Source organism: Sciurus vulgaris (genome assembly GCF_902686455.1).
Source record: "Sciurus vulgaris genome assembly, chromosome: 8".
In the NCBI taxonomy this organism is placed as follows: domain Eukaryota; kingdom Metazoa; phylum Chordata; class Mammalia; order Rodentia; family Sciuridae; genus Sciurus; species Sciurus vulgaris.
The window spans coordinates 59,196,837-59,216,515 of NC_136468.1; the positions used below are offsets into that span (position 1 = coordinate 59,196,837).

Sequence of the window (19,679 nt, forward strand, 5' to 3'; positions counted from 1 at the left end):
TTTTTCCTCAGTAATTAATGGTAATGAAATTTGAATAGGTTTCTGTTACAGCATTATAATTCAGCAGTCTCTTAGTCAATCAGAACTTTCACCAGTCATATTTGTCATAGTGTCAATAATGGAAAAGATATTTTGTGTAGTCATGATTCTTAGTTTGAGAGAAGATTTAGCACCATGAAGAGACTTTGTTTTTCTGAGCGATTCTTTACCTTCAAATTTGAATTCACAACATTAAAAATTAAATCAGGAAAATTAATTTGGTCATTTATACTGCTAAAGACTTTTGCTACCCCCAAACTGTCCTGGTATTAAATGTGTTTTACTTTTCCAAGATTTCCTGACTCTCAGTATATTTTTAGGGCTGTAAGCTTAAAATAATTTGGTATTCCTTTGCAATTTTTAATTGAGTCTATTTCTGTAATATGGCTACTAAATACTTTTAAATGCACAGTTGATTAATTGAGCAGCTTTCACTTTTCTAGTTCTTCTTGTAATTGATTATAAGTTATTGTTTAGATTTAAAGCAAAAATAATTGTCTAATCTGCTTGCATTTCAGTGTGCCAGCAAAGTGAATGGAGGGAGGTATGGGACCACTAAAGACTACCCTGATGATGCCATTCGATTTGCAAGAAGCCATCCACTAATGTACCAGCCCATAAAACCTGCTCATAAAAAACCAATATTGGTGAAAACAGATGGAAAATATAATCTGAAACAAATAGCTGTGGACAGAGTGGAAGCTGAGGATGGCCAATATGATGTCTTATTTATTGGGACAGGTAAAGAGACAAGAGAAAACATCAAGACATTTCAGTTGACCCCTAAGAAAATAGCTTTAATAGTACTTTAGAAAGCACCTATCAACAAGTATCCAGTTGATCCATTAGTCCATTTGCACTCTACTTATCTAAAATAAGAAAGATTGAGAGTCCTCACGCGACTGCAAGAGCGAGAGTTTATGCCTGTTGTCTGAGAATAGTTATTAATATTACCACTTTCATTGTCAAAGCTGTCATGATTTAGGTAATAAATTACATGGTCATCCTTATTGCAGATGTGAGGAATGGCAACAGAGAGAATTTAGGGCTATTATAGTATGTAATTCCTGATACATGGTCAATACTTAATACATTCAAATATGTGAAATAATTGAAGAAATGAATAATTGATGTTCATGAACAAGTTGATTGCAGTGAATCTTCTCATAATGGAAGAAAGGTACCATGGGAAGGATGGTTCTCCTTTGAGTCCCAAAGCACCCTTCTTGCCTTTAGCTGCTCCGTTTACTGAACTTACTGAGCTTATGATTCTACAAACAACTTAGGACAGTAACACCACACAAGTCCATAATCACAGAAATGCTTATCAGCCTCCATCAGAAAAAAAATTGTACCAAAGAGGCCAAATCTTACCTGATACAGATAAACAGTTACTCCCAAAGCTATAATATCCTGGGCTAACAAGATGAAATATAATGAATATGCCAAAGTGAAAATTTCAAATAAATTTATAATTTCAATTAATGCCATACATTTGCTTTAACTTGTGGAAAAGAACCTAGATTTCACATTCAGAGTAATATGAAACAAATTCTGAAAAACCCTTTAAAGGTCTATAGTAATTGTAAAACTCATTAAAACCATCATTTTTTCTTTTTTCTTATGCAGCATAATAATTGCTATAGTAGTTGCTCTTTAAAGGAGTAAGAATTCTGTACTACATACCTTCCATCACAGACATATAATTCTGAAGAGACATTGGCATATGCTTAAAACAGGAACGAAGATGTGTTACTAATATTCGTGCTTGGGCATGTCCAATAATACCTTTTTGGGAAAAAAATGAAAGATTTAAGCAAGGAAGTATAAATCTTATTTCCAGAAATTGATCTCTGGTACAAGCTATATTTTATCTACTTATTTTAAGAGGTCAATGTTAATATTGTGCTCTGCTCTGTGGATTCAAGATTATCAATGTACCATACTTCTTTAGAAAACCTAAAATTATTTGGCAATGAGTTCACTCACAGTGACTTCCAAGAGAGGTTAAAAAAGAAAAAAAAAGTTGGGGTTCCATAAACAAGATGCATGTTTGATAAATTAAGCAAAGCATGTTATTTTAAAATGCCCTGGAAAGCAGAAGATAAATGTAACAATCCAAGACTTACTTTCTTGCAGATTGACCAAAAATATTTGAGAGGATTCCAGAAATATCAAATATATAGTTGTGCTATTATATATACCATGTTGAAATGAAAGATAGCATCACATTAAAACACCAGTTTCAGAAGAAAAGAAAATGTTTGACGAGTATGTGATGAGTAGACTGGAAAATCTCACAACTAGTAGTTATTTTTCCCAATACTTATCAGACATAGGCTTTAATACAACATCATGTATAGTCTTTATTGCAAAATTAGTAGTTGCAAATGAATTATCTGACTTACATCTTTGCTATTCGCCTGACATAATAATTGAGGACTATGTAATATGCACTTAGTTTTCAAAATTTCATTAGTGGAAAATCAGGTAATTGTCATTAGTTCAATTACTATTCAGTTTTATTAACCCAGTTACAGGATTTGATAATTTTTCAACAAATGACTCAAATATGATAAAAACGCTTTCATCAATACTTCCAAAGTTTTTCCCCCTGAATTGTTATTTCCAGCACTATATCAAATTATTTGTGTAGCTAAATTAGTTGCATTTTAAAGTTTTCACTGGAAGAAACAAGATTAGAATATCATGAATAATAAATATAAAATGAAAGTTGAAAACATAAGTATGAACTTATAAAGTAATGTATACTTGTGAAAGCTAAATGGTTGGTATGGTAGGACTCATAATCCTTTATCAATGGTGTAAACTTGATTTTTTTAATTTAAAAGTGTATTGAGGGCTGGGGGCGGAGTTCAGTGGTAGAGCATTTGCCAAGCATGCGGAAGGTTCTGGGTTTCATTCCCAACACCACAAAAGCAAACAAACAAAAAGTGTATGTTATTTCTATAGTGCATTGCTTAGAATGTTTCCTAAGATTAAAACATGCTAGTTCCTAGCATGAAAGTAGCCGAAGTAAAATATTTTCTTGCATCACACACCTCAGAAAAAGCTAGAATAATATGGCATCTTGCATATTTATTAATTCCAAAAGACATTTTGATTTCTGAACATATTGAATTTTTGGATCAAACTACTTACATATGTGTTTGTGTGTGTGTGTGTGTGTGTGTGTATTTTCAAAATAATATTTTTGTTCTGTTTAGGTAATGGAAAATTTAGGTAATTGCAATATATATATTTATATATACACATATATATGTATACAGAGAGAGAGAGAGAGAAAGAGAGGTGAAGAGGGAATTTGGTTTAATTTTTTTAGTCAGGCATATAAAGTTTTTAATTTTTCTAACTTACAATATATAGGTAGTCAAATGGTTTTTAACTGCAGCAATTAAATGTTTTATGCATCTATGATTTCACATCTTATTTGAATTTATATCCCATATGGTTTTTAACTATTTGAAAATCAGGTTGTGGCATAGCTTCTAGTTTATCTGTTCTTTTGCTCTTAACAGATACTGGAATTGTACTGAAAATAATCACAATTTACAATCAAGAAACAGAATCCATGGAAGAAGTAATTTTGGAAGAACTTCAGATATTCAAGGTATTTTAAATAAATAATATACCCAAGTTTATGTACTATAGACAGTTACAACTTAGAAACTGGAAAGATGTCAATTTTTTTCCCTAATAAGTGTCCTGTGAATTCAGAACAAATTGAAGTGAGGAATGATTTAAATTTCTAATTCCTTTAGTATTTCATTGTCATAGACATTTCAAAAGAAGAGACATGTCTTCATGTAACATGAAAATAATTTTAATATACAAACTGCTACTATAAAAAATAACACCGATACTACATAGGAATTACAGAGTGACGATTGCAAAGTCACATCTTGTACAAATATACTATCAATACTGACGAAAAGTAATATGTTTTCATATTGTGGACATTGTGGCAGGACAAGCACATTGCTTTTAATTACAATTAATTTTAATATTAACTACATATAGTATTTACTAAAGAATAGAAAATAAAATCGGAATACTATGGTGACACAACCACATCAATATTTATAGCAGCTCAACTCACAATAGCTAAACTATGGAACCAACCTAGATGCCCTTCAACAGATGAATGCATAAAGGAAACGTAGTATATATATGTGTGTATATATATATGTATATATATATATATATATGCACACGATGGAATATTACTCAGCTTTAAAGAAGAATGAGATATTCTGGCACTTGCTAGTAAATGGATGGGGTTAGAGAACATCATGTTAAGTGAAATAAGCCAAACCCAAAAAACCAAAGGTCAAATGTTTCTCTGATATGTGGAAGCTAATTCACAATAAGCAGGGTGAGGGGTGAGGTGAGGGATAGGGAAGAATAGAGTTACTTTATATTAGGTAGAGGGAAGTGAAGGGAGGGGAAGGGGTATGGGGGAAGAAATTATAGTAGAGTGAAACAGACATTATTACCTCATGTACATGGATGATTGCATGGCCGATGTGATCCTGCAATATGTATAATCAGAAAAATGAGAGATTATACTCTATGTATGTATGAGCTATCAAAATGTATAAATGCATTCTACTGTCATGTAGAGCAGATTAGAACAAATAAAATAAAATAAAATTTAAAAAAGGAAATAACAATTTGAATATTATACAGGACTAAAACAATTACATATGAATATATGTATATATGTAGCATATGTAATATATATTATATAAATACACATTGAAAGGTCTCATTTTCTTCAGCAGTTAGGGTCTCTAAGGTCACATTGTTTCTGAGAGAAATATGGAGTTAGGTTCCTGCAAATTTCTGATCATAACATTTTCAAGTGATCAATAAACTTGTTTTATGTATGTTCCTATTAAAATATATCTTTCTGTTTATATACTTAGTTGATTAACACTGAATTTACTGTCAATAGCACTATAATTCCCTGAATGAAGCTTATTGTATGAAAACATTTTCTATGTTAAAATGCAATGTAGCCTTTTTGAGTTTAGAAATACTAATCGGCACTTGAGCTCTGGGCTTGGAGGTCGTTTTATACAGCAAAGTACTAATGAAAAGCATAGTATGTAAAGAAATGGCACTAAATAGTGCGAAGGACACTTATTTACATCCCAGGAACTGAAACTTGATTTCAGTCGAGAAGGGCACATCTGAAATGTGCATGTGCATGTCTACAAATGAGAGTCCCGGCAAGTGTTGATATTGAAATTACTGATTAATTTAATAGGTAGGCGAATTTGCAAATAGAGTATCGACAAATATGGGACTTGTCCATATATGTAGGTGATGGATATATGTGAAAACACTTTATTAATAAAAGAAGTACATTTTGCCTTGACTGTCTGGAGACCATATTCCCCAGTGCCACACAGTAAGTTAATGATCCTCTTATTTTAGCCAGAGAAGCTATGCTTTTTGTTTATTTTGCATTTTAAGCCTCTTTGTAGGATTTCATTTCATGAGAGGGTCCATAGCTCTCTTATCTGCAGCATCTATTGCCATATTTTTTCATATAAACTCTTAAGAAACATCATTGCATGAATGAATAAATGCATGATGCACACATGTATAAAGCATTCTGTGGTTTACAATATTTTTAAAAGACACTGACAAAGACTATCAAATATTTCAAAAAATAATTCCTAAAAGGATAACTATCCTGATTGGATTCCATCTGCCCATTATTTCTTCTCTTAAGAGAACTGATTGAGATTTTGAAGTGCTCCTTAAAGACACACTGAATCAACACAGCTAAAACCACATGTAGACTCTAAAAGCTATACTACATGTCATCCTTCCTTTGGTGCAATTCTAAGAAAATGGGGTTATTCATCATGTTCTAAGAATCCAGGATTGGTACCGATTCACAATGACTGCTCCAACAAGAAAGTGTTTTGTTTAGGCTTGGGGTTTACTAGCAATCACAACTATTTTGGAATATAACTATTTCACTTTTAATGGTTCATGTACTTTATAAGAAAGAACACTCTGACTTCATTATTTTATTTAAGGATACTAGAGTTAAAAAGCACAAATAGTATTCAAGTGCACAGGCAAAAAGTACATTCCAGAGACAAACAGTAAACTAGCTAGATTTTTCACTGCTTTTCTCATCTGTATATCTATTCCACTATATGAAAAAAATTTTAAAAGCTGTATTTTAGTTTAGTTGGCTTTACATGTTGAATTATTAAAATGAAAGCTAATAGGCTACTAGGCATAGAACCACTCCTATGCCTAATTTGATTTCAGGTGATTTACAACCATGTTAAGGTAGATAGTCCTTTGTTTCCTTTCTTAAAAAGGATTCTTTTTTTTTTCAGGATCCAGTTCCCATTATTTCTATGGAGATTTCTTCTAAGAGAGTAAGTTGTGTATGTGTATACATGTGTATGTGAGTTCTATAAATTAGTTGAGGCCAAAGGATATAAGAACATTAGTACTTTTCATCCATATGAATGAATTGTAGTTTTCTTCTTTTATTATTTTCTTTCGTTATAGTAAGAACAGTTAACATGAGATTTATTCTCTTAATGAATTTTTTAAAGTGTACGATATCCCATTGTTGACCATAAACACAGTGATATACAGCACATCTCTTGAGCTTACACATCTTGTTTACACTGAAACTTCATATTCATTTATGATAAAACATTATTCCCTGCTTATTTTTCACTTTTTTTTTTTTTTTTTTTTGCAAAACTAATGGTAATAATGATAACACACAACTGTGTAGCGAAACTCATCTTGCCTTCTATTCACTGGACTCAGTTTTTGGTGTGAACTTCTAAACAAACTACTGTTGCATATATTGCCTCAAATTTATTTATCAATAATCTTTCATGTTTAGCAAATGGGAGCATATTACATTAAATGTGCTGCTGTTGTCCTTTTGACTTAGTATATTTTACAACTTACCCTTTATCATTACACACACACACACACACACACACATTACTCTTCTAAATGTTTATATCAATATTTAAAGGACTATTTATACAATCTCTAACTGAATGCTCTTATATATCTTTAAAAAGAGTCCTAGAGTGTTAGATAGGGTAAGAGTCTTTCTGCTTAGATAACCAATAAAAGAACAGACAGTTTTTGAGTTCTTGGCAAGCTCAGTCTAGCAATTTTATTACTCCTGCATTTAATTCTGTAAAAGTATTTCAAATTATGGAAAAATGAAAGTGTCAATTTTCTATGATCTGTTCTGAGCAATTGTTGGGCTTTTACTGAGGTGACTGTATAAATGTGGAAATTTGGGTATAATAGCTCAGTTTAAGTGCTGTCCATTTCTGCTAGTGACTTTTCTCTACTTTCCATAGCAACAGCTATATATTGGATCTTCTTCTGCTGTGGCTCAAGTCAGGTTCCATCATTGTGACATGTATGGAAGTGCTTGTGCTGACTGCTGCCTGGCTCGAGACCCTTACTGTGCCTGGGATGGCATATCCTGTTCCCGGTATTACCCAACAGGCACACATGCAAAAAGGTGGGACATGTTTCTTGATGGAGTGTTTCTATTGTTCAGAAAAATACTAAGGCTTATTTGGCCTTTTTTGTACCCATTCCATGAAAATAACCATGATATTTTTATTTAACTAAATTATCATAGATATATTTTGATCATAATGTAAACTTTGAAAACTTGAAATACTCCTGAAAATGACTTTCTTGCATTTTTGTATATATGGACTAGAGTTGAATAGGCTTTTGGAATTTTATTTTTCCACCTGGGTTTGAATCAACTCTTCCCTCTTCTAAAATTTTTGCTAGAAGACTTGAAAAGAAGTTTAGATAAACTTAAAATGTGGATATGGCAGGCCACCACTCTTGAAGGATTCAAAGACTTAAAAAGAAAATAAATAAATAAATTCTGAAATACATCCTCTAGGTTTCCCCATCTTCTCTACCAGCTGGTCTTCATTTATTTCATTTTGAAAGTGAATATTTTAACTCCTAGGCAAATTCATGACCTGTATAATTAATGAAATGTGTGATTTAATTCAACATAAATGAAAGGTACTTAAAAGACCTCCAAGCTCCAAGGTCTGCAATTCATGAGGTCATTGGCATTTGTTAGAGAAGGTAAATCCAGGATTCTTTTAACAGGAGAACTCTAGGTTCAGTAAGTACTTTGAAAAATAAAGATTTTTTTTTCATTCAAGCCATATGAAATAGTGTACACTTTGGGGAAATAAATAAATAAAAATATTTTTATTTCTTATAGAATAAACAGTGTTTTTTCTCATGATAAAGTGACCAAACCAAAATAGAGCGAAACATAGAACTATATAAAATTTCCCTACTAAAAAGTAGTTTGTATTAATTTCATTTATTCTTACCACTTAACTTTGGGTTACTTTTTTAAAAATGTTTTTCAGATTTAATTTAACCCAGTTTAGTGTAATTATATCTTATAGGTTCACATATAAAGTAGAATCTCATTTGAAAACTCCATTAACCGAAAACTTTTGTTAATTTTACTTGAGCTAAATTAACATTCCAGAGAATATTAAAAGAAAAGACACGATAAGCCAGTAGTGAAATGAAACTTTCAAACAACATTAGTGAGCTAAATAATTTGCCAGTCATGTTAAAAAATTGAGCAAATTAAATCCCACTCACTCAGGAGGCTGAGACAGGAAGATCACATGTTCAAGATCGGCCTCAGCAACTTAGCGAGTCCCTGTCTCAAAATAAAAACTTTGAAAACAAACAAACAAACTGGGGCTATGGCTCAGTGGTAAAGCTCTGTGAGGTTCAATTCCTGGTACCAAAAAAAAAAAAAAAAGGATTGAGCAAATTAATTTGTTTTATAAAATGCTTGTTGATATTTGAAGAAATATAGCCATATTATTATTTGACAATGTTGATTAGTGATTTATTATGGTACCATGTGCAAGGGCTATGAAGAAACACTCACAGACTCTTGTCCACAGTAAATCAGAACCTAAGGTCAAGGATAGAACTGCAGATAACCATGTGGTAGTTCACAATTGAACATGTCAGCTTCCAGACCTAGTGCAGGAATATAACACTTTAAGCAGTTTTCAAAATAGTCCAGTCTGTAAGCTCAGTCTTAGAAGTAGAGATATAAGGAGATTCCAGTTAAAAGCAATTGTCTATGCCTTGCACAGATGCTTAGAGAAAACTATGCAGACCCATGATTCAGGGAAGAAAAAGTAGGACTCCAGAGTGAAAAGGTAATTTATAAAAAAGATTTAATACTAGTGAATATTTTTATCTTTATTTATATTTATTTTTAACTGATACATAAAAACCTAAAAATTGTACATATTTGTGGGTTATCATAATGTTTGCGCACATATATTGTGTGATCAAATCAGAGTGAACACATCTATCTCCTCAGTTACTATTTCTTTATGATGGAAAGATAAAAAAGTTCTTTTCTTTTTCTGACACACATAGTCCATTATTATTCCTGTAGTTCCCTTAGGAAAGGTCATTTTATAAAGGTAATTTACGAAATTGATAAAACCAATTATTGTGTAGGAACAATAAAAATGTTTATAAGCCTTGCACCAGATGCTTTTAATAACAAGGTTTTGTATGAGTGATGGTGACTTTTAACTGAGCAGTTTCCATAGATGAACACTTTTTGGTATATGGTTCATCTTTTAAGACTGTGCAGCCACAAGGCTGGTAATATTTTTAAAAGGATAAAGGAACTTAGAAGAAGTTAAAGGAATGGGCAAATATTAGACAGAAGTAATGGACTGCAGACAGAAGCATGCTCACAAATGAGTTAGTTCAGACACATAATGGAGATCTATCAGTGGTTAGGGTTCTTTTGAACCATCACTCACCCCTGAAGGAGAATTTTTTGGATAAGTTCCAGCACATGATGGGAAAATAGTTTGCTTTTATAGCAGATCGTTTTTGCTTCAGACCTGAATAGAAGCCGAAATTGAAAACCGGTCATTAAAATAAATACTTTTCTGCTCACAAAGTGAAAACGAGTCAACAGGGGGAAAAACATTAATTCACAATCCAAACCACTTGTTTAGAATGATCTTCCAAAACCCACCATAATTTATAAAGTTCTGTCTCCATCTCGCCTTTGCTCTTACAGCTTGTCTATTTTCAGTGTTCTCTTTAAAAGTTTCTGTAAGGCTAGAGATATAAGAAAAATATGCAGCGTTGAGAATGAAAAGCAACTCTGCTTCTTTTCCAACCCCTGATATGAATATATGCATTTTTTAAAATGCTAAAATAAAGGGCAATTGTATTGTAGTAATATAAAATGAACTAAAACCTTGCTGGAGGCTATGTCTTTTTTTTTTTTTTTTTAAACATGCACGTTTCCTATGATTTTAAACAATTTTTTTGCACTCTTACTACTCAAATTGCTTAAGAATGATGATTACCTTTCCCTTTATTCTCACATCACTCGAATAATAATCTGGATGAAACACCATCTCTAAAAAGTGGGAACTATTTTTCATTTCATTTTTTTTACCCTTGCTCCATTATTTATTATTATTCATCAAGCTTTAGATTTCCAGTACTGAAGTAATACTCAGTGAAATATAGAATTAGCAACAACAGTTTAATTTTTGTTTAGATCTGCTATCTTTTGTATAATAGCGGTACATACTAATATGAATAATATAACAGCATAAACTTTCTACTTCAGCTTTTGTCCAATCTAGCTCAATAGAATGTTCAACATGGCACTTTTTGATACCTGTAAAATCCCAGGCCTTTAGGGAAGGTTTTCTAACCAGCAATCTCTTTATTTAAAACAAAACAAAATATGCTCTTGTATATAGTTCCTAATCCTGAAACTTGACTGGAAATGTTCATTCACCCTAGCTTTTGATGTGTGTTAAGTGGATAAAAAGGTCAGAACTCTTATGTGAGTCATTTCTCTTGAAATGGCATCCATTATCATTAATTTACCATCCAAAGCACCTGTTTGAAAACTTTGGAATAAAATAAAATTGAGACAGCAATAGGTGTCATTTAACCAACTCCATTTTACAAATGAGATACATAAAGGGCAGGGCAAGGGAAGAGATACACACAATAAGGTATGTTGGTGTTGGCCTTGGGATGTGACTCTGGTTCAATCACTGCATGTGGTCGAAGCATCTCATTGTCACTTTGAAAGCTTTACCATTACCCGCTGGGGGAAAACTCCTGCTTTGCCTTCTGTTTTCCCCTCAAGCCTGAAAAAGTGCCATGATGTGAAGCAAGTAGTATTTTCCACCTTTATTTAATACTTCTATTTTAATCTCTAATTTGAATTAAATATACCATAGATCTTGATTTTAGAATTCCATTACTAACAACGATAATTTCCATTGTTTAATGATTCAGATGCTTAAAAATTTAAACTTGATATATAGCCTAGAAATCTTCTATGAATTTAGAATGTTGTGCTCATTTTATTTATATATCTAAACAATTTATACAATAAGAAAATGTATTAGAATTGATCCTAGTTTAATAGGAATATTGAAGGAAAAATAAACAATTGTTTTTAACTCTGCTAGATGCAGAATATCCAGTTAAACATGTATAACACACAAGTATATTGAATAGAGGCATGTACTTTCTAAGGTATCTGAATAAAGAGTAAGCTGAGTATATAATAAATTTATCTCATTTTGCTAGAAACCACAATTGTGCCAATTCATCATACTGGCACTAGAATAAAATACTGTGATTCAAATGTCATTTTTCACATGAACTTTATTAAATGTAAGGGCTTTATGACATTTTTAACTCAAATAAATATTCTGCTTCAAATCCTATTGTCCTATCTACACATATCCCTTGCCACTCAAGACACTCCTTTCAAACCAAAGGCTTTTTGAATTAAAATTTTAACATAATTTAAAGAGAAACATTAAATTATTATTTAGGGAACCAGAATTCAATCTTATGTAAGCATTTAAAAAAGTGTTAGGTGAATGTTACCATTGAAAAATATTAAGGGAAAAAATGTGAAAGAGGAAACTTGGATTTTATACTTGTTTTGCATGACTGATTAGGTTTTCAATAGCAGAATACTACTTAAATCTTTAATGTGACTGGGTATATTTTAAAATCTGGAAAATTGAAATCTGAAAATCTTCTAAAATGCATTTACTTTCTTTCAGACGCTTCCGCAGACAAGATGTACGGCATGGAAATGCAGCTCAGCAATGCTTTGGACAGCAGTTTGTTGGTAATCCATAAAAAAAATCAATTGTTATGAATAACTTGGAGTGTGTATTGATGATAACTGTACAGTTCTTAAACTGCGTCTCTTTCTTTGTGATGTGTATGTACTAGAAAAATATTCTTGAAAGCTTCTGATTTTTTTTCTTCCATGAAGTAAAAATTTTTTGGACTTGATATATGATATTTTTCATAATTAGAAAATAAATTTCATCTGAATGACTACTTGATAGTAGAACTCAAAGCCAAGGGAGCCCTAGAACAAGAATGTAGTCTACTTTATGTGGCTGCTAGAATAGTGATTTGCAAAATTGATTTTATCAAATGTGATACAACTTGTGTCAATTTGCCTATGAAGTTTGCAATAAAGTGGAAAAATTTCCTGGAGTAGAATAACCGTAGAACTAGTGTTGGTGGTCCATGAAGAGTGGTGGTCTGGTGGGTTAAGATGAGAGGAAATTTCAGCTTTAGGCAAATGCAAGGAAGTTAAACAAGACAAAAAACACTCTCCTGCTCTTCACATTATGATGAATGATGACCAGGCTGCATTTCCTGTTGCTGAGTTCACCAGGAAGTAACAGGAGGAAGGGCATTGTGACTGGGAGCTCAGTAGTGGCTCTGTCCACACTCAGAGATCATGTCCAGCGGGACTTAGACCCAGGTTGACTCAAGAGTCAGTAAGACTCAAATCCTAGGAACACTGGCAAAAGATGATATGGCTTTAATCTTAGGAAAATTTAGGGATCAATTTTGGAGGTGAGAGGACTCAGATATAGGGGAAAATGCTGGTGTCTAGCTATTGAATTAATCTTGGTGAAAAAGAAAAAATCCATTTGCTTTTATTCTCCACTGCAGGTAAGTACAATTTCCTGCATGCAGGTTTGAATTCAAATCTTGGGACAACTGTTCCAGTCTAAGACATAGAATATAATCAAGAAGTTCTAGTACATAAAGGCCTTAGTGCAGTTGTGTACTCTCTTCTTACAGAGAAGCCCAACACTGTGTGCGATCCCTTGTCAGGATATCACTTACATTTGTGATTTTGTAGTACCAGATCACACGAGATTTCTGATTTCTGCTTTTTTTTTTTTTTTTTTTTTTTTTTTTGTAGCCACGAATTTGGTCTTATGCCTTGTGAGAACACGTGGTACTCACATTCTCTTCCCTGCCATATCAATGAATGCTGCTGTTGATTTCCTATAAATTTAACATTGATACACCTTCTCATTGTCCTTATTTTCCCATCTTTTTGGAACCTAATTCCCAGTTGTCGTCTTTTGTCTGATTGCCTTTTTAGTGCCTAGATTTTGCCACTCTCTAAAAAATTCCTTTCTCTAAGTACAGTAGGTAATTAGTTATTCATGTTGTTGCAAAGATTTGATTAAAGAATTTTTTTTTTTAAATTATTTACTAGTAAAATCAAGTCTTAGGTCTGATATTCACATTCCTATTGTAGGAGATGCTTTGGATAAAACCGAAGAGCGACTGGCTTACGGCATAGAGAACAACAGTACTTTGCTGGAATGTACCCCACGATCTTTACAAGCAAAAGTCATCTGGTTTGTACAGAAAGGACGTGAAACAAGAAAAGAGGAGGTAATTCATAGCTACACATTCATATCACAGTGTATGCTGTTAGTGTGTGATCAGTAAATAGATAATTTGAAGTACTTAAAAATGAAACTGTTGTATTACATGAGTAGTTTTCTTTATTGTGTGTGATTTATATATACATACAAAAATGTTAAATAAATATACATATAGATTGTTATTTTACGTGAGTCTGTAAATCAATACTTTGAATCCTGGATATTGGATATCCTGGATATTTCTATTCAGGAAGTACTTAGAACTTCGCAATCTTGGTGGCAAAATTATAGTCTTAAATTTTGTCAGCCAAGGCAATATTCCAGAGAAATGGAAAACTTGGTCATCACTAAGACATATGAATAATAAGTTTAAAACACCAACAGTGTCAACATTAAACAGGTTGTATAATAAAACTTTAAATCATGTATGAGACATTAATATAAAGGTTCTACTGGCAAGAAAGGCAAAGCATCAGTTCTTTCATCCATTTAAGTAGATTTAGTGATGGAGAAAGTATTTCCAACATCACCTAAAGGATGGGAGAAGAAAGATTTAGGTGCTTTAGAGAAGGAAGGACAGGTGGCATATAAGGCAGATGTATGGATTAGTCTGCCAGCAGTTACTGAATAAAATAATGTGTGGAAGGAACTGGCTGTGTAGAAGGAGAGACGCAGGGCACAAGGCCAACAAGGAAGGTTGATTTGGATTTTGAGCTCAGTTTTCACAAAAGTAGAATTATAAAATAGCAAGTAGAAGAACATTTGTTTATATGAAAAGAACATAGATCATGATGAATATTGGAGAAAAGTCCTCTTATAAAGAGAAAGTTGCAAGCTGAATAAAGGAAAGGAATTCTAGAGACATGTTATAGGGCAGAAGGGAGAACAAATAAGTGTGTATCTCTGATAGACAGTGAAGCAATGAAATCTCTACTTCATTTTAGCATGAGTGATTAAATACTTATCATTAGAAGCCAAAATTACTAATGTCAAAAATTACTTTTTTATAGTCTTTGCTGAAACTAAAAATCCAACGTGTTTTTGGTGTACACTCATAATACATTTTGGGAGATGATTAAATTGCAAATCCTAGGTCCCTGGGATAGTCATTAGAGAGAAAGATACCTCACCTTTAACAAGGCCTATTGGAGACACTAGAGAAATTCAACCAGGAAAGGAAAATTCCCCTACATTTTCATGACATCATTAGAATAAACACATATTCAAAAATGTTATACCCTATTGTGCTAAATTAAATTGTTCATTTAGTGTTAAAGTATTTTCCATTTCACAAATCTGAGGTAAAATGGTTTTTAAAATTCCAGTGTAACTCACTTGGCAGGAGAGGCTCTGAGAATATTCCATAGTTTCTCCAGTTGAATGGATTCAGAAGACAGAGAAGTAATTCTTTCATCAGTGGGTTCCTTCATTCAGTATGTTCTGTTTCTAATTTTGAGCTCACCATAATCTACCTCATTTGGAAATCTTTACCAAATAATTTTGACATGCTGCATCCATCAATGTTCAATTATCAGCTTCTTTCTCATATTGTTGATATAATCTGTTCTCCTTCCCCATAATTCTTAGTCCCTGTTTCAACTGCATTTAAGTTTCCCTGACTGACAAATACAAGCAGATATTTGAATTTTCCTATTAACTCTCTGCATAAAGATATATAATAATCAGTTTATCCAGGTTTCTATAGACATAGGAATATGTGTATTAAATTATTCACAAACTAAAACAATACATATCACAAATTGCTGACTTCATCAAAGGTTGAATATGCCATATATTCAAAGCAGAATGATTTTTCAAGGGAGTCCTAAGTTTTATTTAAAGACCATTTTGCATTTATTTTCATTTCTATGCCTCATTTACTATGAGGCATATATAAGGTAGTCAAATTATGAAATCTAAACCATTGTGAAGGCTAAGTTCACCTACCCCAATTCTTACCTCCTATGGGGAAGTCTGTTTAAGAGTACTCCTGAAAAGGGTCACCAAGGCTCAAAATAATGATGCTACAAACCATAAGTCATTAATTTGCAAACCATAGAGTATTTGCATTTTCCCCTTACTGAGTTGAAATGTTTGATTGTAGGGTTCCTGCCTGTCTCAAGCTTCTACTCCAAGCCTATTAGACTTGGTTCTCTGAAATTACCCAGAAACAACTTATTCTTGCGGATAAAATTTTTGCTTAATCTTTGGAAACTCTATATAACTGAATTGCTGGAAGGCATCTAAAAACTTAGTTATCTAGTTTATAAACTCTAAAGCATTAGAGCAAACTCTGAAGCATTTCTCTCAAATATTCATTTTATAGCTTCCTGCTTCTCTAAATACAACATATGGAACACAATCTTTATGTATTTTATTAATTCCATAAATATTTTTGAAAATCTGATTTTCTATGGACTTTGATCTTCAATGTACTATGCATGGATATATTTCTATGCATCTTCCTTTGACTGGATGACCTGGTTAATTATGATGTTATAATTAGTTGCTATGAGTATATTAATTATAAATTAAATAAGTATAAATATATGAGGGGTTATAAATCATATCAGTTATTATGATATCCTGAGGGAAAGAGACAATAGTTATAATAGATGTGACTATTCTTTAATATGAACCTATTGCAACAGAAACTGTGGTAGGCCCCTTGCCTTGTCCCTCTCTGTCACAACTGAATAGTAGACATAATTATCCCCATCTTACCCATGCAGAACTAAAATTCAGAGTTATAACTTGTACACAAAGTCAGTAATACCCCTGAGGTTTGAACTCAAATACTCCTGAATCCAAGACTGGGCTAATTTATAATTTACATTCATTCATTGTCTTAAGTATCAAGAACCATACCTATGTGCCTTTTATAGAATGTACCATTTCATTCTAGTTGTTTTTTTTTTGTTTTGTTTTTTGTTTTTTGTTTTTGTTTTTTTGTTTTTTGCTGTTTTTTTTTGGTTGACAAATGAAATAACTGAGATGCAGAATGTTTAACAATTTTTCTAGTTACTCACAGCTAGTAAAAATAAATTCAGATCCAGGCCTCTATGTTTATTCTACTAACCCACAAAACCTTCCAAAACCAGAATTCCAAATGCAGTTTCAGATGCTTTGGGGCAGGGAACAAATGGAAAACTGTTCATAACAGAAGTTCTGGAGTCTGACTTTGAAAAATGCTCCTGGTACCAGCTTGATCATCATATCTGTGTTTCTTCATTGGAGTTTAGTGGAACCTGCTGCTGTGATTTTGGTGACAAGGGCACTATTCCTCATGTCTAGATGTCTGAGAACCCGTGCATAATTGAGCAGCCCCCACGTTAAGCTATGATGCCTTGAACCACTGTTACATGTCTGTAGATCTCTTTTCTCAGAGTGCCTTTCAAGCTCCTACTCTGTACCTGTTGGGTAGAAGGAGGCATGTATGTCACAATAGATGTGCTGTATCATTTGATCTTTTGTAGATATAAAACTCAGAGCACTTTAGCTCACTTTCTTGGATTTTTAACCACAAACATGTTTAGTTCATCAATTAAAATGGATTCATCAAATGCCTCTATATCCTGCTTTCATAGAAATTATATTTTGGAGATAATGAATGATACTACCTTTAATAAGTAACAATATTTCATGCATCAGGTAGTGGTAAAGGGAAAAATACAAGAGGGGTTATTTGCAGAGAGACATCACAATTTTAAAGAGGTAGTTATGGAAGATCTCTCAAGAAAGTCACCAAGAGAGTGAAAGTTGAAAAGAAACAATAGGGTATGTGACAGGATGGAATGACTTTCTAGATGTTGGAAGCAGTAGTTGCCAAAGGCTTCTGAGGTAGGAGTGCATCTGGTATAGTTATAAAACAACAGTGGAGGGACAGGGTGACTGAAGGAGAGTGAGCAATAGGGAGATGAATGACCCTGAGTCACAGAGGTGAGGTAGAGCTTACACAGGGTATTGTAGGTCATTGTAAGGGGATGTTGGTATTTCTTCTGAATTAAATAGGAAGTCATTAGGTAAATTTCAGCAAAGCTGTGTCATGATTTGGTTTTACAAAGATCATTTTATATTCTGGCATGGTGGCACATGCCTATATTCCCAACAACTCAAAAAGCTGAAGAAGGATGATTACAAATTTGAGGCCAATCTTGTCATCTTTGCAAGACCAGTTTCAACAACTTAGTGAGACCCTGTCTCAAAATAAAAAAAGAAAAGAATTGGGCATGTAGCTCAGTGGTAAAGAACCCCTAGGTTTAATCCTCTGTACCAAAAAGACAATCAGTTTGGATATTGTTTTATTGCTGTAAGTACATAATATGTGAGAGTAGTGATGAGGGTAGAAATAAGAAATCATTGAGGGATATGGTATTAGGTATGAATCTTCATGTTCAAAGACACAACAGTGGCTCTGATATGCCACATGCCTTCAATACTCAGTGATATCAAAATGATTACCTCACACACAAAGTGGCTGAATGCTTTGCCACCTGCTTTCCAGTGTTACTGAAGACTGTGAAGGCATTTATCATCTCAGATGGAATACTTTTTCAACCTTCTGCTCTTTTCTTTCTCTTTAGATGTCTGTAATTGATGTCTTGAACCCAAAAATATTCACTCAAAACTAACTTAGTAGATGATTAATAATTCATAAAGTAGCTCTTGTGAAACCCCCAGTCTAGTAGTGAAGACAGAAATGTGAACAGATAATTATATTGTGTTCAGTTCTGTTGAGTCCAAAGGAAAAGAAAACCATCTTAACTAGTAGTTGTGTTTGAAGATATTTACACCAGATCTTAAAGGATAAGCAAAAGGTACCTAGCAGAGTAAATAGTACATATGTTGGAGATGAGAAACACTGTTATGTGTGAGTTCATGACTGGAAACATGGATACAAAACTGAGTAAACAGATCAAGGAATCCATTTCAGTTTATATATAAACCAAGGATAACACCTTAGATGAATCTTTAAATTACTCTAGAAACTAGATAGTACATTTGGGAGATAAGCAAGATGTCAAAAAGACTATTTGAAAAGATATATCAAACAAAGATGTTTGTCAACACCAACTAAAGAGTACTACCAACTGGGTGTGGTGGTACAAGCCCATGATCCCAGTGATTTGGGAGACTGAGGCAGGAGGATTACAAATTTGAGGCCAGCTGTAGTAGTTTAATAAAACCCTGTCTCAAAAAAAAAAGTTACAAGAGGGTTGAGGATGTAACTCTGTGTTAAAGCACCCCTCAGTTCATTTTCCTGTACCCCCCCAAAAGAAGAGGAGGTGGAAAAGGTGGGATAACATGATAGAAGGAAGGAAGAAGACAGATTTAAATTTTTACACAACATTGAATGAATTTGATATTTGAGGAAAAAGAGAAGCAATAAAAAATTATTCCCATGTTCCTTGTTTGGTGACTGTGTGTCTGATGGTACAGTAACATGATTCAGATATTCTGGGGTTAGGAAGCAGGTTTGGGAGAAAGATGGTAAATTCATTTTTTCACACAATTCAATTGAGAACTCCTATACAGCATTCACATAGAGCTCCCCTGCTGATTATATCCATTATTAGTAGAAAGATTTGAGATGGCAAGAGATGTTTGATAGGTATCAGGAAAGCAGTACTAATTATGTTTTAGGATATAATAAAAGAAAGAATAGTGTAGCAAAGAATAGTGTAACTTACTGTTTGCCATTCACTGTCCTAAGCATTATATGTATATTTATATTTTTAATCTTGGCAGTAGTCCTGATATAGATACCTTGTCCCCTTTATAGATTAAAAA

The 19,679-nt window shown here is 33.0% G+C and overlaps 1 protein-coding gene across 1 annotated transcript in view; it reads left to right on the forward strand.

The window, feature by feature from the left end:
* Positions 1 to 19,679, forward strand: part of SEMA3E (semaphorin 3E) — a 282,400-nt gene that overhangs the window by 249,283 nt on the left and 13,438 nt on the right. Inside the window, exons 11-16 of the mRNA XM_079150556.1 lie at positions 558 to 780; positions 3,579 to 3,670; positions 6,429 to 6,470; positions 7,434 to 7,600; positions 12,240 to 12,307; positions 13,757 to 13,896. Of these exons, the coding sequence (XP_079006682.1) occupies positions 558 to 780; positions 3,579 to 3,670; positions 6,429 to 6,470; positions 7,434 to 7,600; positions 12,240 to 12,307; positions 13,757 to 13,896 (732 nt within the window). The remainder of the gene's footprint in view (positions 1 to 557; positions 781 to 3,578; positions 3,671 to 6,428; positions 6,471 to 7,433; positions 7,601 to 12,239; positions 12,308 to 13,756; positions 13,897 to 19,679) is intronic.